General features: G+C 45.6%; 1 protein-coding gene and 1 pseudogene across 1 annotated transcript; one reads left to right on the top strand and one right to left on the bottom strand.

The window, feature by feature from the left end:
- Positions 1-9,390: 9,390 nt before the first annotated feature.
- Positions 9,391-17,874, bottom strand: LOC103171986 (butyrophilin subfamily 1 member A1-like). The gene is made up of 6 exons (XM_042345900.1): positions 17,835-17,874; positions 14,209-14,550; positions 13,376-13,651; positions 12,280-12,399; positions 10,695-10,712; positions 9,391-9,935 (listed from the first exon to the last, which is right to left on the bottom strand). The coding sequence occupies exons 1-6, from the start codon at positions 17,872-17,874 to the stop codon at positions 9,391-9,393; spliced, it is 1,341 nt and encodes a 446-aa protein (XP_042201834.1).
- A 1,090-nt stretch (positions 17,875-18,964) lies between these two features.
- On the top strand, positions 18,965-23,392 carry LOC103173031 (annotated as a pseudogene).
- Positions 23,393-25,447: the final 2,055 nt, after the last annotated feature.

Genomic DNA, 25,447 nt, shown 5'->3' with positions numbered 1-25,447 from the left:
ACGAACACTCTTGCGCACTCTCTCTCATGTTCACTTACACTTATGCGCATTTTCTCTTTTGCATATTCTCGTGTGCGCACTCGCGCAGTCTCTCTCCTCACCACACAACCTCACTCATGCACTCTCTCGCACGAACACTCTCACGTGCAATCTCTAACACGCACTCTTATAAGGATAGCAAAGCGCATTATAGAGAATGCAGGAGTGATCTTAAAAGAACGAGAAGACAGGCTAAAAGGTCGTATGAGAAGAGGTTAGCGGGTAACCTAAAGGGGAATCCTAAAATATTATGTAAGCACATAAAGGAAAAAAGGTTAGTTAACGGTAGGGTGGAGCCAATCAAAGACAATGACGGCAATCTTGTTATGGAGGCAGAGGGATGGCTGATGTACTGAACGAGTACTTTGCATCTGTCTTCATAACGGAAACGGATGTCCCAAATGCCACAGTATTGCATGAGAGGGTAGAGGACATAGATCAGATTACTATAGACTGAGAGGAAGTTCTGAAAAGATTGACTGGGCTCAAAATTGATAGGTTATATTTCAATTATATTTCAATCGTCATTGGACACAGGAGTGGTGCCAAGAGACTGGAGAGTGGCTAATGTTACCCCACTCTACAAAAAGGGGCAGAAAGACAAGCCCGGAAGTTACAGGCCAGTCAGCCTAACTTCAGCAATAGTGAACATTTACGAACATTTTCTCTTGTGCGCTACTGGAGACCGTAATCCGGGACAGAATAAATCTCTAATTAGAGGAACACGAGGTAATTAGAGACCCCCAACATGGATTTGTTAAAGGCAAATCTTGCCTAACAAATCTAATAGAATTTTTTGAAGAGGTGACTGCGAGGGTTGATGAGGGAAATGCGGTGGACATTATTTACATGGATTTTAAAAAGGCTTTTGACACAGTACCGCATAAGAGGTTAATAAAAAAACTGGAGGCCCACGGTATTAAGGGGACAGTAGCCGTTTGGATTAGGAACTGTCTGAGTGACAGAATGCAGAGGGTGGTGGTTAATGGGTGTTTCTCGCAATGGAAGGAGGTGTGCAGCGGTGTCCCCCAGGGATCGGTATTGGGACCACTGCTCTTTCTAATATATATTAATGATCTGGACTTGGGCATAGAGCACTATTTCCAAGTTTGCAGATGATACCAAGTTAGGTCGGGTAGTAAATAGTGAAGAAGATTGTGACGGACTGCAGGCAGACATACACAGAATGGTGGAATGGGCTGACATGTGGCAGATGGATTTCAATGTAGATAAGTGTGAGGTGATACACTTAGGTAGGAAAAATGATAGGAGGCAATATAGGCTTGGTAGCTCAATCTTAAGGGGGTGAACGTACAGAGAGATCTGGGCGTTCAAGTAAGCGATTCATTGAAGGTGGCAGAGCAGGTAGATAGGGCAGTAAAAAGGGCATTTGGTGTACTGAGCTTCATTAGTAGGGCATAGAGTATAAGAGTAGGGGTTATGGTTAATCTGTACAAAACACTGGTTAGGCCTCAGCTGGAGTACTGCGTCCAGTTCTGGGCACCTTACCTCAGGAAGGATATTAAGGCACTGGAAAGGGTGCAGAGGAGATTCACGAGAATGATACCAGGAATGGGGAACCTTAGCTATGAGGACAGGCTGGAAAAGTTAGGACTTTTCCCATTAGAGCAGAGAAGGTTACGGGGGGACCTGATAGAGGTCTTCAAGATCATGAAAGGTTTCGACAGGCGAGATAGGGAAAAGCTGTTTCCGCTGGTTGTCACAGTTCACAGTCTTAAGATATCTACCAAAAGAAGCAGAGGGGAGGTTAGAAGAAATGTTTTCACTCAGCGAGTTGCTGGGATTTGGAATGATCTGCCCGAAAGGGCAGTGAAGTCCAATTTGATAACAGCTTTTAAGAGAGAACTGGACAGGTATCAGGGAAGACGGGTTTGTGGGGTTATGGGGAGAAAGCTGGTGATTGGGGTTAATGAAAGTCAGTTGCTCTGTCAAAGAGCCGCACAGACTCGATGGGCTGAATGGCCGTCTGTGCCGTAACATTCTGTGATTCTATGATTCTATGAAACCGCGACATTGTGAAACTCGTGTTTTCTGGAATGGAATGTGAATCTTCCATTCCGGAGGAACAGACCCCTTCAACGTAACTTAGTGAAGCTCTGGTTAATAAGACTTGGTATAGGATTGTGTAACTACTGGAACTTAACTACAAGTTAAATTCCAGATCTGGCGAATGTATGTAATGTCTCGGTAGTTTCCTATTTCGTGACCATTCAGAATCCTATCACTGATTGATTTGGATACCGTGTTCATGAGACGTAAATTGAACACATTTCAAATCCCTCCTTTAACCAGTTTGCCCCTCTGGTCCTGCGAATGAGAAAGGCAGTCTGACTGGTTTGTCAACTGCAGGGTCTAAAATATTAAGGACCCACTTGACTCAGGAACAGACTGATAAAGGTTAATAAAAGCAGAGCTTTGACTCAATTCCCAAGTGTTCCACCTTGGTGTCATGTAATAACAATAATAATCCTTGCATTTGATATAGCACTTTTCGCGTCTTCTCGACGTCCCAAAGCGCTTCACAGAACACACTGTGAAGTGAAGTTTTTGACTAAACTAATTGAAACAGTGCTAACATATGGGCTAACATATATCAACAATTTCAGGTATGAAACTGGATCACAACAGCGTCGAAGAGGAAGGTTTTGAGACTGGTTTTCAAGGAGACAAGGAAAGGTGAGATTCGGCGCGACTGCGTGATATCGTTCCAGAAGGTGAGAGCATAATGTCTCAAATCCTGCCGGCCTAAAACGGGGGACGGGGATGAGAAGCCAGCCGGAGCCCACTGGGGGGGGGAGCGGGCAGGTTGTTAGCTGTAGGAGGTCGCAGATGTAGGAGAGAGCAAGGCCATGGAGGGTTTTGAAGTTGAGAACCCAACTATTCAAAGGTATTCTCTGTATCATAGGAAGACAGTGAAATCAAGCGAGGCTGCGGGCGATAGGAGTGGATGGTGGATAGAGCATGATGCGGGAGAGGACAAGAGTTGCAGAGCTCTGAATGATCTACAGCCTATGGAGGGAGGAAATGGGGAGGCCGATAAACAAGGGGTTTGCGTAATCGAGCCTGGATGTTATGAATGCCTATAAGGGCATCTGATCGGCCTGCAGTGTGAGACAATGTTGGACCCGAGCAATGTTCGTTAGGTGGGGAAAGGCGGAGCGGGTCATAGCATGGATGAGGGTTATCAAGGACAGTTGACGGTGGAACATGTCGCTGAGGTTCCATTTTGGCTCCGTGAGATACAGAGTGAATCCAGGAAGGTGCTGCGATCGCCCGAGACGTAGAGGCGCTGACGGGAGTCACGTTTGTTAATTGGCAGAACACTTTGAAATAGTAATATCTTAATAGTAACAATATCTCCGATGCATCGCCCGTCTCCTCCAATAGCTCAATCAAAAAGCCACGGAAACCCTGGTCCATGCCTTTGTCACCTCTCGGTTGGACTATAGAAATGCTCCTCGCATGTCTCCCCTACATTACCATTCATGAAATCGAGGTCATCCAAAACTCTGTCGTGCGCATTCTTACCCGCACCAAACTCCGCTCCTCGATTACCCCAGTCCTTGCCAGACTGCACTGGCTGCCTGTCCCAGAGAGGATCGACTTCAAGGTTCTCCCACTTGTCTTCAAATCTCTCCACTCCTCTGCACCTCCTACCTCTCTGACCTCCTCTCTCCTCACAACAGTAACTACTGCCCTCGTTCTTCCGGGTCTGACCTCCTCCTTGTCGCCCGAATCCTCCATGGGTGGGCGTGCCTTCGGCCTCTGTGCCCCGAGGCTCTAGAACTGCCTTCATCACTAACTTCGCATCGCCCCCTCTCTTCTTATTTTCAGGTATCGGCTGAAGACTTTCTTTTCGACCGCGCCTTTGGTCACCTTCTTTCCCTCCCCCTGGTTCATCCATATATAAATCCAAGTTGTTTTTGTAATTAAAAATAAATTGGTCACTCAAATCACAACTGCTTGTGGGAAACTTGTGTGGAATTGTCTGTCATGTTTTGCCCACAGAATAAACAATCAATTAACTTTGCAATATATTGTGTTCTGCTTTGAGACATCTCATCGATGTAATAAGGTCTTATATCAAATTCAAGGATTTTTATTTATTAGTATAAACTATATGAATCCCCTACCCACTGGAATCCATACCCATACTCTACACAAACTGCTGACTGACAAAACTCTGCAGATTTTGTCACTCCTGCACCAGCTTCCACATGCCTATCGTTACCTCCATTCACTCACACCACTGGCATCAAATTTCACAGCATTTGTTTTGGTATCCGTTTATCTAGAAACTGAACACTTTACTTAAGTGACTCCAAACAAGACTGAACGTTTGAGGTATGACATCGACACATCGAATGCTCTGTCTTGAGAATTGAATGTGCACAGTCTCCCTAGAAGGATCTTTGCTTTAATATTAATAATAATAGTCCATGCATTTTATATGGCGCTTTTCACTTATTCTAGATGTCTCAAAGCGCTTCACAGAATAGATTGTAAAGTGAATTGATTGTGTATTTGTGGGCGAAAAGTGGCAGCCAATTGCACAGCAGTGTCCTACAAACAACCGTGGATTGATGTCACAATTGATTTTTTTTCTTGAAAGAGTATTATCAGGAGTACGGAGTAAGGAAACTTGCTCAAGGTTTCGCCCTGCCCGGAATCGAACTCGGGTCTCTTGCTTGCAAAGCGAGTACTCTAACCACTGAAATACAGGACTTCACTTTAAACTCATCCCTGAAAGCATTAGGCACAAATTGACAGGTGTAAAATCGTCTGGAACTCAATGAGTGTGAGGTTGTGAGTTGGGAATTATTGCTGGAGTTTAACCAGCTAGAGTTTAACCGGAGTTTAACCGGCGTAGCTGGCCTTCAAATGCACTGCCTTGTATGCTTTCTATACAGATCAAATTCAGTCTCTTTTCCTCTTCTTTTCATCTCTCCATGGCTCACCCACTTTATCTTTTCAACCTTCTTGAAATCTAACCCACCAACTGCTCTGTACACACTCACACACGTTTACTAAATGTCCCATTCCTGATCAGTGGAAAAGCTTCCACCACTCTACTCTATCTCTGGAACTCAACACTGCAATCGCTCAGCCTAGGTCCACATGACCACCTCTCTATTCAAATGAAATTTCAGACAGACTCAGTGTCTCCCGAAGTTTTTCAATAGTAACCCACAAACAGTCATAATACAAGAGGTATGTGCACAAATGCGTGCAGCTTGACAAGCAAAAGCCATGAGTTAGAAGAACAAATTCAGCTTAAAGGGTATGATGTGGCAGCCATTACAGAGACCTGGTTGCATGCTGGTCAGGAATGGGAGCTAAGTATTCCAGACTAAAATCGTTAGAAAAGATGGGAAAGGAGAATGTGTAGCAATATTAGCAAAAATACTGTATATAATAATAATAATAATCCTTGCATTTGATATAGCGCTTTTCACGTCGGGAGGATGTCCCAAAGCGCTTCACAGAACACAGTGTAAAGTGAATTGACTGTATATTTGTGGGCGAACGCGGCAGCCAATTGCGCACAGCAATGTCCCACAAACAGTCGTAGATTGAAAATGACCGATTTAATTATTGTTTTTGGTTTTTGGAGGGATTATTATTAGGCTCTGTGTGGAGTAAGGAAACTACCCCAAGGTTTCGCCCTCTGCCTGGAATTGAACTCAGGTCTCTCGCTTGCAAAGCGAGTGCTCTAACCACTGAGCTACAGGACTCCACATATAGACCTAAGGAATAGCAAAGGAAGTAAGTCTCTGCTTGGGGTAGTTTTCAGACCTTCAAAGGGTTAATAAAACCGACAGTGAAAGCCTTTATAAATATACTAAAGAAACAGAATTGTCAAGGCGAACGTGAGTTCATTATGGACAGATATTGGTGAGAATATACTCGAAAATAAGTAAAGGCTGCCTTGTTAAATAAATACTTTGCATACTTTTTTACACTAGAGTATGAGGACGACATACCAGCGTACCAATATAAATCAAGCAATATGGAAAAGTAATGAGAATCAATACTGACAAAGCTCCAGGAACTAAGAGTGCCCACCCCAATATGCGAAATTGAACATGAATTCATAATATTCCCAAGCTCACTATATTCCAGAATTGTGCCCTTAGATTGAAAAATTGCAAACAAGAACATGGGAACATACAGGAGCAGGAGTAGGCCATTCGGCCCCTCAAGACTGCCTCGCCATTCAATTCGATCATGGTTGATCTTCTAACCAACGGCATCTGCCCGCCTTATCCCCTTAACCTTAATCCCTCTATCCTTTAGAAACCTATCAATCTCAGTCTTGAGCATGTTCAAGGACTGAGCATCTACAGCCTTATCAGGTTCGCTCCTATCTAACCTGCTAGTTACATCCACAAAAAACTCTAGAAGATTTGTTAAGCATGACTTCACTTTTGTAAAGCCATGTTGACTCTCCTAAAATTATAGTACTGTTCTCTAAGTATCCCACTACTATGGCCCTAATTAAGGATTCTAGAATTTTCCCTACCACCGATGTTAGATTAACTGGTCTATAGTTCCCCATCTTCTTTCTCCCACTCTTCTTAAATAGTGGTGTGATGTTTGCGATCTTCCAATCAATGGGAACCATTCCAGAATCCAAACAATTTTGGAAGATCAGACAGAAGGCCTCAACTATCTCATAACCCATATCTTTTAAAACCCTAGGATGGAAACCATCAACTCCAGAGGTCTTGTCACTTTTTAATGCCAACAATTTCCCTCGCACCAATTATTTGCTAATGTAAATTTCTCTAAGTTGCTCCCTATCATTAGCCCCTTATTTCATCTCTATTTCTGGTAAACTGCTTGTGCCTTCTAAGACAGAAGCAAAATATTTATTTAGGGAATCTGCCATATTCTTCTCCCCCATTATAATTCCTCCTGTCTCTGTTTGTAATGGACCCACATTTGGTTTTGCTAGCCTATTCCTCTTTGTATATTTATAAAAACTCTTACAATCTGTCTTATTGTTTCTCACTAGCTTGCCCTCATAATCCATTTTCTCACTCTTAGTGAGCTTTTTGATTTTCCTTTGTTGTTCACCAAAACAGTCCCATTCCTCAGGTTTGTTACTATTGTTGGCAGTTTTATCCGCGGTTTCTTTTTTTATTTTATACTTTCTCTGACTACTCCAGTAAGCCACGGATGAACTGCTTTCCCTGGGGTAATCATATTCCTCAAGGCAATATGTGACCGCTGAGAAATTTGCACTACATCTTTAAATGTTTGACATTGTACTTATATTGTTATATCCATTAATCAATTCCCCAGTCTATTTGAGCTAATTCTTCCCTCATATCTACAAAGTTAGCTTTATTTAAATGTAAGACCCTTGCTTTGGTTTTGACCACATCGCTCTTTAATACTAAATACTATATATTATGGTCACTCTGCCCTAGAGGACCTTCGTATCTATATTATTAACTAGACCTGTTTCGTTACACAAAACCAGCTCTAGGATTGCCTATCCTCTAGTTGGTTCCTCCGCATACTGCTCCAGGAAGTTATCTCTGATACACTCTATAAACTCGTCCTCTACCCGACTTTTGCCGATTTGGTTTTCCCAATCTATGTGAAGATTGCAATCACCCACTATTAATGTATTATCTTTGATATATCCTCCTCTAATTTCTTGAGTAATATCCTGCGCTATGCTATGATCACTGCATGAGGGTCTATAAGAGAGGGAGTGAGTGTGAGTGAGCAGGCGAGAGAGAGGGAGACAGAAAGAGGGAGTGAATGTGAGAGGTAGTGAGAGAGAGGGAGTGAGTGTGGGAGAGGGGGAAAGAGAGAGAGGGGGAGAATGAAAGAAGTAGTGAGTTTGAGAGAGAGGGAGAGAGTTAACTCAAACAGAGGTTTTTATATTTGGGATTAATGCAGAATTAAGAATATTTTGCACTTTACGCGGGAATCTGGGAACTTTTAAACCCATTTTCCGTGTTTGTCCACGGATTTGTGGTTAAAATCAAAACCCAAAGTTCATGCCAAACCGTATTTATATCAGTTATTTTAATGCAATTATTGGGGTTTAACAAACTATTGTACTTTAAACCCCGGAGATCTGGGGGCTTTTAAACCCCTTTCCTGTGTTGCACCCAGTGTGCGGGTTATTATTTCAACACAAAGTCACTACATCCTCTGGCAGCAGCGATAAGGAACACTTACAGTCCAGCACCACATCGGAACTAGCAATGGCTTTGACTGGGTGAGTGGGGCCACTCACATTGTATCCCTCTGCTTAATAACAAATAATACATAGCGTTAACCTTCTTAACGATGTCTTGTCCATATACAGTGGACTGGGTGAAATACAAGGATAATTATTGGTATTGATATTATTATAAAAAGGTGTTTTGAACCCCCAAAAACCTCCTCTCCCCTTTAAGAGGGGGACACCCTCGCTTTAAAATCCAAATACGGTCTTCAGACTGAAATCCTGGTCCAGTTCAGCCCCCCACCCACCAGCCCCGACTCCTGCCCCACCACTGTTTGTCTCCTGTTTGAAGCAGGGCCTCCAGTGGCTGATTGAGAGGAAGAGAGAGAGTGTCAAGAGAGAGGGAGAGAGAGAGGGAGTGAGTGTGAGATAGAGGGAAAGAGGGAGTGAGTGTGAGATAGAGGGAGAAGAGTTAATGGAAAACGCGCTTCGTATATTTGGGTTTAGTGCAGAATTGGGAATATTTTGCACCGATGTTCTGCGGTCTTTTAAACCCGTTTCCCGTGTTTGCTATTGGGTTAGGGTTCAAATCAAAAGCCAAAGTTAATTGAAAACCGTGTTTAGATCATTCATTTTACCGCAAACATTGAAGTTTAATAAACTATTGCAAGTTAACCCCCAGGGATTTGGGGGCTATTAAATCCGTTTCCCGTGTTGTACCCAGAGGGCGGGTTATTATTTAAACACAAAGTCATTGCAAAACACCATGGACATTATTGAGATACGTGCAGCTTTATGAACCTGTGACGGGCTTTGAGACGTCTGGCAGACGTGAAGATGAACTGTATGCAACGTAAGAATTATTATTTTAGACATCAGGAGCAAAAAGCTCCAGCTTGATGTTTATGCTGTGAAACATGAATTAATGTCAACGTTTCTCTGTGCAAATTGGCTCCACATTTGCCCGCAAACACAACAGTCACTTTGCAGTCGATCCCGAGAAACGTTTGAGCCGTGGACCCAGTGTGAAAGGTGTAATATAAACTACAAGCTTTATTTATGATAACACAGATTATAAAAGGTTCCAGCCTGGTGGCCATCACAGCCAAAACAGGTCATGGCTGAGGGTTTCCTCCTCATTAATCTGTAACCTGGCAGATCCTCAGAGGATCACAGTTTTTGCCGCCGTCATTATCACATGGACTGAAGTAAGGAAAAAGTTTCTCAGTGAAAGTCTGGATGAAAGTGTGGAGATGAGACATGTTATCAGCGTTGTAAAATATCACCTGTCCCCCCTCATAGTTCAGGTAAAGACCCAGCCTCCCGGGTCTCTCTGTCAGGGACAGAAGGATGGAAGGTGATTCACCAGCTTCATATTCAGTACCGTTTCTCAACCACGCAGCCCAGTATCCGTTCTCTGGTGAGAGTGTGAATTCTCCTTTCCTGTTGGCAGATTCTCTGGCGAAACCCACTGTCCAGTTTGTCTTATTGGCCACCTGAACTTCCCAGTAATGTCTCCCTGATTTGAAGCCGTCAGACCCCAGGACACTGACAACGGTATCAAACCTCTTTGGGGAGTCAGAGAGCTGCTGCCTTCTGTCTCCGTATCTCACGCTGGTCAGGTTCTCAGACAGGATGAGGTTGGGATGGGCAGTGTCAGGATCCAGAGTCAGAGAGGCCGGAGCTGAGAGAGCGAAACAACAGAAAATAGAGTGAGTGGATATCCAGCTCAGAAGGGTCACCGTCTTTGTGAGGGGTTGTGAGAGGGTATGTGTGAGGGTGCGAGCGTGAACGTGTGTTTGAGTATCTGTGTTTGTGTGTGTGTGTGAAGCTGGGTTTGAGTATATGTTTGTGAGGGCATGTGTGTGAGATTCTGTGTGTATGTGAGAGTTGTGTGTGTGTGATGGTGTGCGTGAGCCAGGATTGGGCTGTTTCAGAGTCCAGAGTCAGAGAGACTGCGCAGAGAGAGAGAGAGAGAGAGGGGTTTGCTTTAAGCGCTGCGACAGATTGATGTGAATATTGTGGTTCTGTTATTCAGACATTTACTTGCACCGGTTAAAAGCCTTTTCTTCACTGGAAACAAGAAGAAAGGAGAAATGGTCAGGTCTCTGATCACTAGCAGAAGCTTCCCCAGGACTCACTGTCCACTGAGTGAGGAAACCTTTGCCCCCAGATTGACTGCAAACTGTCTATGATCCTCAGGCTAATGATAAGTGTCCAGGATTAGTCCACCTCCAGGACGCCAGCCGATACGATTATGGCTGAGATGCCAATATTACATTAGGGAGAGTTTCTGTACAAATTGTAGAGAAATGTAGGAACAACAGCACCAGAATAATGGACTGTGACCAATAGTTTGTCTAAGATTGTGTAAAACATAGTTGACGGGCAATGTGGAGCTGAGATGATGTAACAGATGTCAAAGAGATTTAATTTTGCTTACCCAGTCTTATCTGTAGAGCTGGTGAATAAAAAAATAACATTGTTAGGACAGAAAATGATAAATACTTTATGGTGATGAATAGAATATAAACTTATAACTTTAACGAACATTACAAACTATACAACATTTGAACTCAACAGTTCAATGCAATTCAAAATGTTAACATTAATAATAATAATAATAATAATAATCCTTGCATTTGATATAGCGCTTTTCACGTTGGGAGGACGTCCCAAAGCGCTTCACAGAACACACTGTAAAGTGAATTGACTATATTTGTGGGCGAACACGGCAGCCAATTGCGCACAGCAATGTCCCACAAATAGTCGTAGATTGAAAATGACCAATTTATTATTGTTTTTTTTGGTTTTGGAGGGATTATTATTAGGCGTGTGGAGTAAGGAAACTTGCCCAAGGTTTCGCCCTGTCTGGAATTGAACTCGGGTCTCTCGTTTGCAAAGCGAGTGCTCTAACCACTGAGCTACAGGACTCCACATTGTCATTCTTTAATAATAATATTAATACGGATAATAATGCTTGTATTTGATATAGTGTCTTCTAGATGTCTCACAGTAAATTTACATTAGGGAGAGTTACATGCTGTAAAGTGAATTGACTGTATATTGTATAATTGTGGGCGAAACTCTGCAGCCATTGCACACAGTAGTGTCCCACAAACAATTGGGGATTGAAAATGACCAATTTCTTATTGATTTTAGGCATTTGGAATAAGGAAACTTTCCCAAGGTTTCACCCTGCCTGGAATTGAACCCAGGTTTCACTCTTGCAAGGCAAGTTCTCTAACCGCTGAGCTACAGGACTCCACTCAATTCTTTGGTTTTGTAAAGGACTCCGTTTTCTGTTTCAGCGTTCACTGCTAATTTACAAATGTTTTCCAATAATATAGAGCGAGGTATGGAGAGAACGATCAAGACAGATGTATAATTTATGAATGTTTCTTTACTGTAGCCCAGTGGTTGAGCACTCGCTTCGCGAGTGACAGACCTGAGTTTGATTATTACAGGGCGAAAAGTTGGACAGGTTTCCTTACTCTACACGGCTCTGTCTGCTAACAGTAAGTAGGAACCCGGTTGTTAGTTGATGGGCAGATAGCATTTCCTGTGGTTATAATGCCTTCAAAAAGTATTAATAATTTGGTCAACTAATCCACGACTGTTTATGGGGACAACACTGGACGCAATTGGCTGCCAAGTTCTGGCCAAAAAATAAACAGACAATTCACTTGACAGTAAATTCTGTGAAACACTGACATCTGGAAGACGTGATAAGTCTTCTTGTCTAAGGATTATTATTATTATTGTTGTTTGTGTGGAAAGGGTTGTTACACAAACTGCCGATGTACACAAACACCCCCATGTTACTGCCAATATCTAATCCCTCATCTCTCTCCACAGACTAGGAATATAATTAAAATGACTGTCTTATTAGATCAACCTCTGACCCACACATTCCCAGAAATGTTTATCGTCTATTCTGTCGCTAAGTTTACAAAACTTATGTATTTACATGAAATCATACAGTGTTGTGTGACTTGTGCTTAGAGCTGGTATTGATGGGAACTTACCTGTGATCTCTCGTTGCTGTTTTGCACTGTAGTCGATAAGAACAGTCAGCACAAGTGTGGCAAGTCCCAGGAGCAGTGCAGCAACCACCAAACCCACTGGCACTTTGGGAAAGAATTGGTCTGTCAGGAAATGTAATTAGACGTGTAAAGATCTATTCTAATATCCAACAGCAACTGCCTCGGTTTACCCTGGTTTGACGTAAAGCAGAGAAGAGAAGCCTGCGACAGTCTCACTTTCAATGTCTACTCAAATGGCAACAATTCATCTCACTATCACATCAATTTATTTCACAGTATCTCACTGAATGGATTGAGAAATACATGACATTATAATCTCAGGATCAGAAACACAGTATAAACCACCCAATGTTAATTGTCTGAATTTACCTCAGTGTGAAACTAAGGCCACAATGAACCTTATTATACATTCACCTCAATCATTCAAAATATCCAATTCATTTCATAATCTTACATTTCCTATAGCTTCTTATCACATTGTTCAGACGTTTGAAAGTGCTTCACAGCAAATACTGTAAAGTGTAGTGACTATGTATTGTGGGCAAAACACAGCAGTCAATTCTGCACAGCAGTGTTCCACAAACAGTTGTGGATGGAGTGACCAAATTATTATTATTAATATTGTTAGAGGGATTATTACCCCAAGTGGCTTTTTTGAGAGAATGAGATCAAACGGCTGAATGAAGCTTTTTCTTCGTCTGAACTAATTTTGTATTTATTTTATATTTCAAAAAGCAGCCACATCTCTTTGGCTGTTACTATTATCTCTCTCTCTCACAAACCCGGATCTCTCAACCTATCCCTAGTATCTCTCTTTCACACACACACATCCCACAGAATAATACTGATAACTCTCACGCACACATCTCTCAGGCTATGACTGATCTCTCTCTCTCTCTGTCTCACACACATCTCTCAGGCTATCACTGATCTCTCTCTCTCTCTGTCTCAGGCTATCACTGTTGTCTCTCTCTCACACACACACATCTCTCAGGTTAGCACTGATACCTTTATCATCTCTGTCACACACACCCCTCAGGCTGTCAGTTATATCTCTGACTATTTACTATTTACTGACCTGAGATTTGCAGTTTTGCTTCTTGTTGATGATCCGCGGTGTGAATCACACACCTGATCTTGTCGTTCGACGGCTTGATTTCTATTTGACTTTCAACGGTAAAGAAACCTTTAAAATCCTGTCTTACCGTAGTGTTGATGACTGTTGTTAAGTTTTGTCTCTGATGATCAGTCCACAGAACATCTGGTGCTGGGAACCACCCACTGGATTCACACAGCAGCTTCAAACCATCATAGGGCTGCTCTTCAATGCGAACCCACGGCTGACTGCCAAGGGCTGGGAGGAGGCAGGACAATGTCAATTAAATATACAGCAAATAATAGCTTTACACAGACCTTGCCCAGTAACTGGTTTGGACAAATACTAGCAATAGCCTGACAAAAGTTCATTCATATAGATTGTTGCCTTGATTGTAATTTGTTACACAGAATAACTCACACAAAATAATCTTCGCATCTGATACAGCGCCTTATCACATCTTCCACACGTTTCAAAGCATTTTACATGATACATTGTAAAGTGAATTGACTGTATCTTGAGGGCAATATATGCACAGCAGTGTCCACAAACAATCGTGGATAGTATCGCGTAGTGGAGTGACTGTGTTTGAAGGCTGAAGCTAACACGACAATAACATACAATAATATCACACAAACAGCCAGGAAATGACTAACCAATGCTATTGGGTGGATTGTGGGACCGGAAACTGGGCTAAACTCCCTTCCCTCCTCCAACAGCGCAGAGGAGATTCACTATCCACCCCGAACATTACCAAACCAGATCGGCTGACACACAGCTGTTGCGCGTGCTAACACGAGGTGAACACGACTGACCTTGAACCTGTAATTGGATCTTTGTCTGTTCATGTGATCCGGCGTAGTCAACAAAACACGTGTAGGTTCCGTTATCTGTCCCCCGCACATCTGCCAGTCTGAGAGATACATCTCCCTCCTTCAAACGCTCTATAGACAGCTGTGCTCTGTGTCTGTAGGCCTCATCCTCTTCTTCTACCCGACGTCGCCCTCCTCTGTAGACGTACACAGGGGAGTCGAACCTGGTCCTGAACCACCTGATCACCACACCCTCTGGCAGCAGAGATATGGAGCACTTACAGTCCAGCACCACAGCAGTGGCTGTGACTGGGTGAGGGGGGCCGCTCACAGTAAATCTCTCTACTTAATAACAAACAATGGATAACGTTAGCATTCTCACAGAGACATTATCAATAAACAGTTGCTTAGATGTGGATTGGTTGCCACGCAGGTTCACTAGGTTGGTTCCTAGGAAGAGGAATGTTTGAGTAAACTGGGCCTACTTTCTCTGGAATATAGAAGAATTAGAGGTGATGTTATAGAACCCTATAAGTTTCTTAAGGGTCTTGACAGGGTAGATAGCGTGAGAGATTTTCCCCTGGTTGGAGACTATAAAACTAGGGGCCATAGGCTCAGGATTAAAGGTCAGCCGAATGGCCACCTCCTGCTCCTATTTCTTACGTAATTATGAACCAAGGGCATGTTATGAGATTTTAAAGACTTGTCGCTTAATTCCATTTGCCCCTGAAAATTGTAAAATATGTTAGCTTTCACTGCATTATTCATAAATCCAAACAATCCCCACCCACCCCCACACCACACACTCACCCTTTCTAGAATAGGTCGGGGAGCGGCGGCAGGACAGCGCGGGGAGGAGCCTGGGCCTAGTGACCCAGGTATTTAAACTCGACGCCAGAGCGAGATCAGCTCGGTGGGAGGTGTGGGGGGGGAGGTGTGGGGGGGAGGTGTGAGGGGGGGGAGGTGTGGGGGGGGGGGCGGTGTGGGGGGGGGGTGTGGGGGGGGAGGTGTGGGGGGGGAGGTGTGGGGGGGGGGGGGGGGGGTGGGGGGGCGGTGTGGGGGGGGCGGTGTGGGGGGGGGGGGGGGGGGGAGGTGTGGGGGGGGAGGTGTGGGGGGGGGGAGGTGGGGGGGGGGTGTGGGCGGTGTGGGGGGGACAGTGTGGGGGGGGGGGGACGGTGTGGGGGGGGCGGTGTGGGTGGGGGGCGGTGCGGGGGAACTGCTGACGTCATAGATTAGATTTCAGGTGCGTGCGCGCAACAAAAAAAAACCTCTGCCCCCCCCCCCCGCAGGGCTCACATCAGAGCCCACTATGGTCCTGTTGGGTTCGCTGCCCCAATCTACGGGATAATGCCATCCACCTGACCGCTCGCTCCCGGTCCCCGCGTGCGCACTATGGCTGCCGCTTTGACCCGAGCCCCCTCACCCCCTCCCTCCTCCCCCTCCTCTCTCCCCCCAAACCCTCCCCCTCTGCATCTCTCCCGCTCTCTCCTCCTCTCTCTCCGTCCCTCTCGTCTTCTATCCCCACTTGACCCTCCCACAACCTCCCTCTGTCCAGCCTGGGAATCCTCCGCCGGGCTCACCGTGGCACTCGGCGTTGGCTGTCCAGCAGCAGCCACACCGACTGCCCCATTCCCCACCACACTCGCCACCCCCCCCGGACACAGACCCGGGGAGTCAACCTCTCCTCCCTCATCCCCATTCCCCCCCACCCCTGCCTCACAACCTGGACCCCCCCTCCCCTCCCACACACCCTTCTGTCAACCGCTCCCTCCACATCGGACTGCAAAATGTCCGCTCCCTCTGCAACAAGGCCCTGGTCATCAACGATCTCATCCTTGATGAGAACGTTGACATGGCCTTGACAGAAACCTGGCTCACCCCAGGCGACACCTTCCCCCTCACGGAGGCCACCCACCCGGCTACACCTCCCACCACATCCCCCCCCCAACCGCCGTGGCGGTGGTGTTGCCCTTATCTCAAGGACACCACTTGCCCTATCCCCCTACTCCTCTGGCTCTTTCCCCTCCTTTGAGCACCTCACCCTCTCCCACCCCTCATTCCTCTCCCTTAAAATCCTCCTCCTCTACCGGCCCCCTAAAACCTCTCCCACCTTCATCTCTGACATTTCAACACTCCTCACATCTCTTTGCCTCTGCTCTGATCGCCTCATCATCCTGGGCGACTTTAACCTACACTTCACCCCCTCCTGCTCCATCTCCACAGACTTCTCTTCCCTGCTCTCCTCACTCAACCTCTCCTTACACATAAACTCCCCCACTCACAGTCACGGCCACCCACTCGATTTGGTGATCACCGGGGCCTCAGTGTCTCGGATGTCACTATTACCGACAAGGCCATCTCTGACCACTACTTCATCTCCTTCACCACCTCCACCCCCTCCCCACCTCCACCAGACCCACCACCATCTTCTGCCGCCCTTGGAAGAAGTTACCCCCACAATCCCTAACCGATGCCTTGGAGTCCTCTGAACTTCTCTCCCTCTGGCCTTCAACCCTCACCGACCCCTCTTCTCCTCTCTCCCTCCTCCACAATACCCTCTCCTCCACACTCGATACCTTGCCCCATCACTTCCCGCACTGTCTCCTACTCCCGCTCCTCCCCCTGGTACAACCCACCTCCGCTCACTGAAAAGCCAGGTGCGGGCTGCTGAACGCACCTTGTCAAATCTGGCCTAACGGTCCACCGACAAATCTGGCTGGATCTCTCAAAATTTACCGCTCCACTCTAGCCTCGGCCAAGTCGTCCTTCTACTCCAGGATAATCCTGGAGGCGAAGAACAACCCCAGGCTACTGTTTTCCACCACAACCCGACTCTCCGTTCCCCCCCGCACCCCGCCAGGTCATCTCCTCCAACCTTCACTGTGAGGAGATGCTGGATTTCCTTGAATCCAAGATCAAGGGAATTCGCTCCGCGGTCACTTCCCCTCCAACATCCACCAACCCCCCACCCCCTCACTCCCACACTCCGACTGCTACCCATCCTCCCCTACTCACGTTTCCCCACCCTCTGTCACCAAACTCATCCTATCCCTGAAACCAACCAGCTGCTCCCTTGACCCCATCCCCACTCCACTCCTTATCTCCCAGCTCCATTTCTTGCCCCACACATTACCGACATCGTCAACCTGTCCCTCTCCTCTGGCTCTGTCCCCATTCCCTTAAAAACTGCCACCATCACGCCCACTGCCGAAAAAACCCTCCCTTGATGCGTCGCAGCTATCAAGTTACCGGCCCATCTCCAACCTCCCCTTTCTCTCCAAGGTCCTGGAGTTGTCGCCTCCCAACTGCACTCTTTCTTTCCATCCATTCACTTTTCGAACCCCTTCAGTCAGGTTTCCTGCTGCCCATAGCACAGAAACTGCCCTGGTCAAGGTCACCAATGACATCCTGACCATCTGTGACCAGGGCTCCCTCTGCCTCCTCGTCCTCCTCGACCTATCGGCAGCATTCGATACGGTCGACCACGCTATCCTACTCCACTGTCCTTGAGTGGTTTAGGTCGTACCTTTCTCACCGTCTTCACTTTGTCTCGACAAATGGCTTCTCCTCCACCCCCCGCACTGTCTCATGTGGTGTCCTCAGGGCTCTTCCTCGGTCCCCCCTTTCACCCTCAACATGCTCCACCTTGGTGACATCATCCGCAGACATGGAGTTAACTTCCAATGTATGCGGATGACACCCAACTCTACCTTTCCTCCTCTACTCCAATATCGAGTGCAATGATTATTACTACTTAGAACATTGCGGACAATTACAGAGAGAAGCACAATACTCTTATGGCAGTATATACCGCAGGTTTTTGTTTTTAATTTGAGCACAGAGTAAATCACAGAAAATAACTATATTCCTTATTACACAACAGCTACCAGAAAAGATGGAGAATCAGGGAATTGATGACTGTGTCTGGCCGCTCTTTTGCATTAGATGGTGAAAACCCGACCCAGGGCTTAGCAACGTAATTAATGGGATTCAATGGGAGCTGCTTACATTGAATGGAACATATGAAAATGAACAAAAATGGATTTGTCAATTAAAACACAATACTGAGGAGAAGCTCTGAATCGTGATTCTCCGTGAAGGAAGATAAATAAATGCAGTTTGTTTGTTTATTAATGAAAAAGTAAGAAATTTTTGAGTTTATTTTCCTGGGGCTTTCAAACCGCCGTCAGCCACCGTGCGGTGTTAAAGGCCGAAGAGAATAAATTTGAACAATTCCACTGCGAACAAGCTCAGAATGACTGTCTGTCGAGCCACCTGGGACATCCTCCCGGCATGAAAGGGCTTTACACAAGGTCATGCATTGTCTCTCGCTCCCTCTCTCACTCTCTCTTACACCCTTTCTCTCTCTCTCCCTTTCTCACTCTCTCTCTCAAACTCTCTCTCTTTCCATTGAAGACAGACACAGTGAGTGTGAGAGAGAGACAGTAAAGGAGTGTGTATCTCTGCGTGTTAGTGGTGGGCATTCGCAGCCACTTCACTAAAGGGGGCGATCGGGGGGTGGACGGAGGGGGGGTCAAGTTGTGGTGTCCATCTTGTTAAAAGTGATATGAGTCAGTCAGTGTGTGACCTAGAGGTTCTGGTGGCTGCCATCACGTTGATGTTAAAAGAACGAGAAGACAGGCTAAAAGATCGCATGAGAAGAGGTTAGCGGGTAACATAAAGGGAAAATCTAAAATATTTTATAAGCACATAAAGGAAAAAAGGTTAGTTAACGGTAGGGTGGGGCCAATCAAAGACAATGACGGCATCTTGTTTGGAGGCAGAGGCCGTGGCTGATGTACTGAATGAGTACTTTGCATCTGTCTTCACAACGGATACCCCAAATGCCACAGTATTGGATGAGAGGGTAGAGGACATAGATCAGATTACTATAGACAGAGAAGAAGTTCTGAAAATATTGACTGGGCTCAAAATTGATAAGTCACCAGGACCAGATGGGTTTCACCCAAAGTTGCTGTGGTTCAAATAGCGGAGGCTTTGGCCATTATATTTCAATCGTCATTGGACACAGGAGTGGTGCCAAGAGACTGGAGAGTGGCTAATGTTACCCCACTCTACAAAAAGGGGCAGAAAGACAAGCCCGGAAGTTACAGGCCAGTCAGCCTAACTTCGGCAATAGAAAAGCTACTGGAGACCGTAATCCGGGACAGAATAAATCTCTAATTAGAGGAACACGAGGTAATTAGAGACCCCCAACATGGATTTGTTAAAGGTAAATCTTGCCTAACAAATCTAATAGAATTTTTTGAAGAGGTGACTGCGAGTGTGGATGAGGGAAATGCGGTGACATTATTTACATGTATTTGAAAAAGGCTTTTGACACAGTACCGCATAAGAGGTTAATAAAAAACTGGAGGTTCACGGTATTAAGGGGACAGTAGCCGTTTGGATTAGGAACTGTCTGAGTGACAGAATGCAGAGGGTGGTGGTTAATGGGTGTTTCTTGCAATGAAAGGAGGTGTGCAGCGGTGTCCCCCAGGGATCGGTATTGGGACCACTGCTCTTTCTAATATATATTAATGATCTGGACTTGGGCACAGGGAGCACTATTTCCAAGTTTGCAGATGATACCAAGTTAGGTCGGGTAGTAAATAATGAAGAAGATTGTGACGGACTGCAGGGAAATACACAGAATGGTGGAATGGGCTGACATGTGGCAGATGGATTTCAATGTAGATAAGTGTGAGGTGATACACTTAGGGAGGAAAAATGATAGGAGGCAATATAGGCTTGTAGCTCAATCTTAAGGGGGGTGAACGACAGAGAGATCTGGCGTTCAAGTAAGCAATTCATTGAAGGTGGCAGAGCAGGAAGATAGGGCAGTAAAAAGGGCATTTGGTGTACTGAGCTTCATTAGTAGGGCATAGAGTATAAGAGTAGGGGTTATGGTTAATCTGTACAAAACACTGGTTAGGCCTCAGCTGCAGTACTGCATCCAGTTCTGGGCACATTACCTCAGGAAGGATATTAAGGCACTAGAAAGGGTGCAGAGGAGATTCACGAGAATGATACCAGGAATGGGGAACTTAGCTATGAGGACAGGATGGAAAAGTTAGGACTTTTCCCATTAGAGCAGAGAAGGTTACGTGGGGACCTGATAGAGGTCTTCAAGATCATGAAAGGTTTCGACAGGCGAGATAGGGAAAAGCTGTTCCGCTCGTAGGTGTTTCTGACTCGTGGTCACAGTCTGAAGATATCCACCAAAGGAAGCAGAGGAGAGGTTAGAAGACATGTTTTCACTCAGCAAGTTGTTAGAATTTGGAATGATCGGACCGAAAGGGCAGTGAAGTCCAATTCGATAACAGCTTTCAAGAGAGAACTGGACAGGTATCAGGGAAGACGGGTTTGTGGGGTTATGGGGAGAAAGCTGGTGATTGGGGTCAGTGAAAGTCAGTTGCTCTGTCAAAGAGCCGCACAGACTCGATGGGCTGAATGGCCTTCTGTGCCGTAACATTCTATGATTCTATGATAAAGGCAAAGGGAATCGGTCAGTCGTGTCAGGTGTGTATCACAGGGAGTCTGGCGGTGCACATCTCGGTAAAGGCGATGGGAGTCAGGCAGTGACGTCATGTGACTGACGTTGGGGCTCAGTCACCAGACGGCGAAAACCAGGTAAACTGCGGATTTCGGTGACAAAAGTCGGCCGCAGGAGGCCGTGGACATGCACCGCGGGACAAACTATTGTCAAGTCTCCACCTGGTCATCGGGCGACAAATGAGGCCTCAGGCCCCGCAACGCTATTTCAAAATGCTTCAAAAACTGTCAGGCCTCGCGCTGTCGGTCGTCACTTCCGGGCACCATTTTGAAACCCGCCCGGGTGTGGCAAATCCCCGCCATTATCCCTCTGCTGTCTTGTCCTCCCTCTTGTCCCTCTCTCTGGCACCTCAGCCATGACCGCCATCCCCTCTCTCCCCCTCCCCTCACTGCGCTCGTGTAGCCCGCTTCTATTCCAGTTGTTCAAATTATTATTATTATTCAAATTATTATTTGAATGCCAGGATTATTATATATTATATTACACAGACTGGCACTGAAACAATTGATGAGGACAAACGTGTCATCAATTGGACCGTGAAATTCAGCTTAAAAAAAATATCCTGTTGAAATATTACTAAATATGGAGTCCTGTAGCTCAGTGGTTAGAGCACTCGCTTTGCAAGTGACAGACCTGAGTTTAATCCCCGGGGGGTCAGGGCCAAATCTTAGGCAAGTTTCCTTACTCCACACAGAGCGTAATAATAATCCCTCAAGAAAAAAAACAATAATAATTGGGTCACTTCAATCCATGACTGTTAGTGGGACATTGCTGTGACATTGGCTGCCGCGTTCACCCACAAATATACAGTCAATTCACTTTACAGTATATTCTGTGAAGCACTTTGGGACGTCCTCCTGACGTGAAAAGCGCTATATCAAATGCAAGGATTATTATTATTATTATTATTAAATGCCAGTAGTTTTACCATCACTCAGGTTTTTTTTTACCAAAACAAGAATTTCTGACAGATAGGTTTTCATTCGGTGTAAAATCTCCTTCTATCGCTGTCTGAGATCACGCATTACTCGCTGCTCTCTGTCCGTCAGGCTCTGGTGCATTTTAGCAAACTCAGCCTTGACGTGTGTCTGCAAAATGTAAGACGCGCTCTCACTCTAACTCTACGTCCCCATTCTCTCCATAGTTAGTGGAGACCTTCCAGCCAATTGGCTTCCAGCTCCTGTATTCTTATCTTTAATCCCTTCACATTCCTCCCATCCTCGAGACTGTCACAAGCAACTTGTCTTTGAATGTGCCTTTGCCGACTGAGGGTGGGAGGTAAGAGGGTTCTGTTTGGAGCTGAACTGACAGAAATGGCGACATGTTTGGCATAAACCAGGCAGTTCCACAGAAGAGCTGCCCCCATTGCTGATACACATAAATCAGGAGTAGCTGAGAACCACTGACAAAACTGGCAATATACCTGACCACACCTTGTTTCCAGTAAGTCATTAAACAACTTGTAACAGTGCTACGAGACCGAAAAAGACCATTACAAAAGAAATAATTATTAACTTGTATTGCTCTCCCCTCTTGTTCCCTGGACACATTGCACTAAGAGCTGCCACTCAGCCAACAGCTGCCGCGCTGCCACACAAACCACCTTGATCCAAATGCATTATCCTGGCCCTCTTGTTCCTACACCTCACTACAATTTGCACAGAAACTCTACCTAATTTAATACTGACATCTCAACGATTAGCTTGTGGGCTGGTGTCCTGGGATTTGGACGAATCATGGCCAGTTATCACTAGCCTGAGAATCATGGACAGTTTGCAGTCAGTGTGAGCACAGAGGCTTTCCACACTTGTTCTACAGTGAAACACGGGGAAGCTTCTGCCAGTAATCAGAGACCTGGCCATCCCTCCTTCTTCTGTTCAGAGATAAAAAGACTTCTCCTCAGTGCAGATACGAGTCTGATTAACAGGACCCACAGCGTTCACAACAACCCGCCGCAGTGCTCAGTGTTGACCTCTCTCTCTCTCTGCGCAGTCTCTCTGACTCTGGACCCTGAAACAGCACATCCCAACCTCATCCTGTCTGAAAACCTGACCAGCGTGAGGGACGGAGGCAAACGGCAGCAGCTCCCTGACTCCCCGAAGAGGTTTGATCCTGTTGTCAGTGTCCTGGGCTCTGAAGGCTTCATATCAGGGAGACATTACTGGGAAGTGCAGGTGGCCAACAAGACTGATTGGGATGTGGGATTGGTCAGAGAGTCTGTCAACAGGAAAGGATCAGTCACACTGTCACCAGCGAACGGATACTGGGTTTTGGGGCTGAGAAACAGTGATGAATGTAGAGCTGGTACCTCCCCTTCCAAACGCCTGCCCTGAGAGAGAGACCAGGGAAGCTGGGAGTTTACCTCGACTATGAGAGGGGAGAGGTGACATTTTACAACGCTGACAACATGTCGCATCTCCACAGTTTCACCCAGACGTTCACTGAGAAACTTTATCCTTACTTCAGTCCCTGTGATAATGATGGTGGCAAAAACTCTGAGCCTCTGAGAATCTGCCGGGTAATGAGGAGGAAACCTGACCTGTGTTTGGCTGTCATGGCCACCAAGCTGGAACCTTTTATAATTCGTGTAATTATACAATAAAGCTTGTAGTTTATAATGCATCTTTCAAACTGGGCTCACGGCTCAAATGTTTCCCAGGACTATCTGTAACGTGCCTGTTGTATTTGTGAGCGAATGTGGAGGAATTTGCACAGAGCAAAGTCTCCATGAAGTCGCCTTTCACACCATAAACATCAGGCTGGAGCACTCATCTCCTGATATCTGCAATAATAATCCTCACATTGCATACTGCTCCTCATCACGTCTGCCAGACGTATCAAAGCTCTTCAAAGTTACCTAAATCTGCATCAATTCCAATCATATCCATGGGGTTTTGCATTGATTTTGTGCTTAAATAATAACCTGCTCTCTGGCTACAACACGGAAAACGGGTTTAAAAGTCCCCAGATCTCCGGGGTTTAAAGCGCAATAGTTTATTGAACTCCAATGTTTGCAATAATGTCAATGATATAAATACGATTTTGCATTAATTTTAGGTTTTGATTTTATCCCCAAACCCGGGGACAAACACGCGAAATGACTTTATAAGTCCCCGGATCCCCGGGTTTTAAACTATATCAGTGCAAGTTATCCCTAATTCTGCATTAATCCCAAATATATAAACTGCTTTTTGCATTAACTATCTCCCTCTCCGGCTCCCTCACACTCATTCCCTCTTTCTCTCTCTCTCTCTCTCTCTCACTCTCTCTCTTTCTGTCAATCAGCCGCTGGAGGCTCTGCTACAAACAGGAGATAAATAAGGGTGGGGCAGAGGGAGGGCCTAGATCAGGATTTCAGTCTGTGGACCATATTTGGGATTTAAAGCGAGGTCGGCCCCTTTTAACAACAACAAGGTTACATGTGTAAAGCGACTTTCGCTTCGGGAGGACATCCCAAGGCGCTGAAATGGTTGAGAGGAGTTTTTGTGGGTTAAACCTCTTTTTACAACAATATTATTAATCCATGTATTTGCTCCAGCGCCTTCGAGACATCTCAAAGTGTTTCACAGGATACACTGTAAAATGTCTGTGTAAGTGGTCCTGGAGGTCACTCATTACAGCGCTCGCCTTGCCAGCCAGAGACTGGTGTTCGATGCGCAGCTGGGAGCGAATCCTTGGGCAAGTTTCCTCCCTACACACAGTCACACACACACACAAACACACAGATGCATAGACACACACATAGTCACATAAACACATACACAGATACATAGACACACACTCAGACATACACAGACACACACGCACTCACACACAGACACACACACACAGCCACGTACAAAGCCTGGGACAGGCAGAGATCACAGTGTCCTCCGGTGTGACCATCACACATGACTGGCTGGATTCCCACATTCGCTGCCAGTATCCCGATCAGCTCCAGGGAGACTCTGTTCAGCTCTGCTGATGGAGAAGGGATTTGATTAAACAAACACTTTGATGCTTCTGGAAGACGTGAACAGACCAATATCGAGTGCAATGATTATTACTACTTAGAACATTGCGGACAATTACAGAGAGAAGCACAATACTCTTATGGCAGTATATACCGCAGGTTTTTGTTTTTAATTTGAGCACAGAGTAAATCACAGAAAATAACTATATTCCTTATTACACAACAGCTACCAGAAAAGATGGAGAATCAGGGAATTGATGACTGTGTCTGGCCGCTCTTTTGCATTAGATGGTGAAAACCCGACCCAGGGCTTAGCAACGTAATTAATGGGATTCAATGGGAGCTGCTTACATTGAATGGAACATATGAAAATGAACAAAAATGGATTTGTCAATTAAAACACAATACTGAGGAGAAGCTCTGAATCGTGATTCTCCGTGAAGGAAGATAAATAAATGCAGTTTGTTTGTTTATTAATGAAAAAGTAAGAAATTTTTGAGTTTATTTTCCTGGGGCTTTCAAACCGCCGTCAGCCACCGTGCGGTGTTAAAGGCCGAAGAGAATAAATTTGAACAATTCCACTGCGAACAAGCTCAGTCTGTCGAGCCACCTGGGACATCCTCCCGGCATGAAAGGTCTTTACACAAGGTCATGCATTGTCTCTCTCTCCCTCTCTCACTCTCTCTTACACCCTTTCTCTCTCTCTCCCTTTCTCACTCTCTCTCTCAAACTCT

Source organism: Callorhinchus milii, unplaced genomic scaffold, assembly GCF_018977255.1.
Source record: "Callorhinchus milii isolate IMCB2004 unplaced genomic scaffold, IMCB_Cmil_1.0 Scaffold149, whole genome shotgun sequence".
NCBI classification, from domain to species: domain Eukaryota; kingdom Metazoa; phylum Chordata; class Chondrichthyes; order Chimaeriformes; family Callorhinchidae; genus Callorhinchus; species Callorhinchus milii.
The sequence above is the reverse complement of the archived record's forward strand: the minus strand, read 5'-3'. Positions and strand labels throughout refer to the sequence as shown.

Coding starts and splice junctions, on each gene's coding strand:
- LOC103171986 (XM_042345900.1), bottom strand. CDS start 17,874: ATGTCTGCGGATGATGTCACCAAGGTGGAGCATGTTGAGG. Junction 14,551..17,834: donor CAAGGTGGAGCATGTTGAGG/GTGAAAGGGGGG, acceptor TTTGTTATTAAG/TAGAGAGATTTACTGTGAGC. Junction 13,652..14,208: donor GATCCAATTACAGGTTCAAG/GTCAGTCGTGTT, acceptor GCCTCCTCCCAG/CCCTTGGCAGTCAGCCGTGG.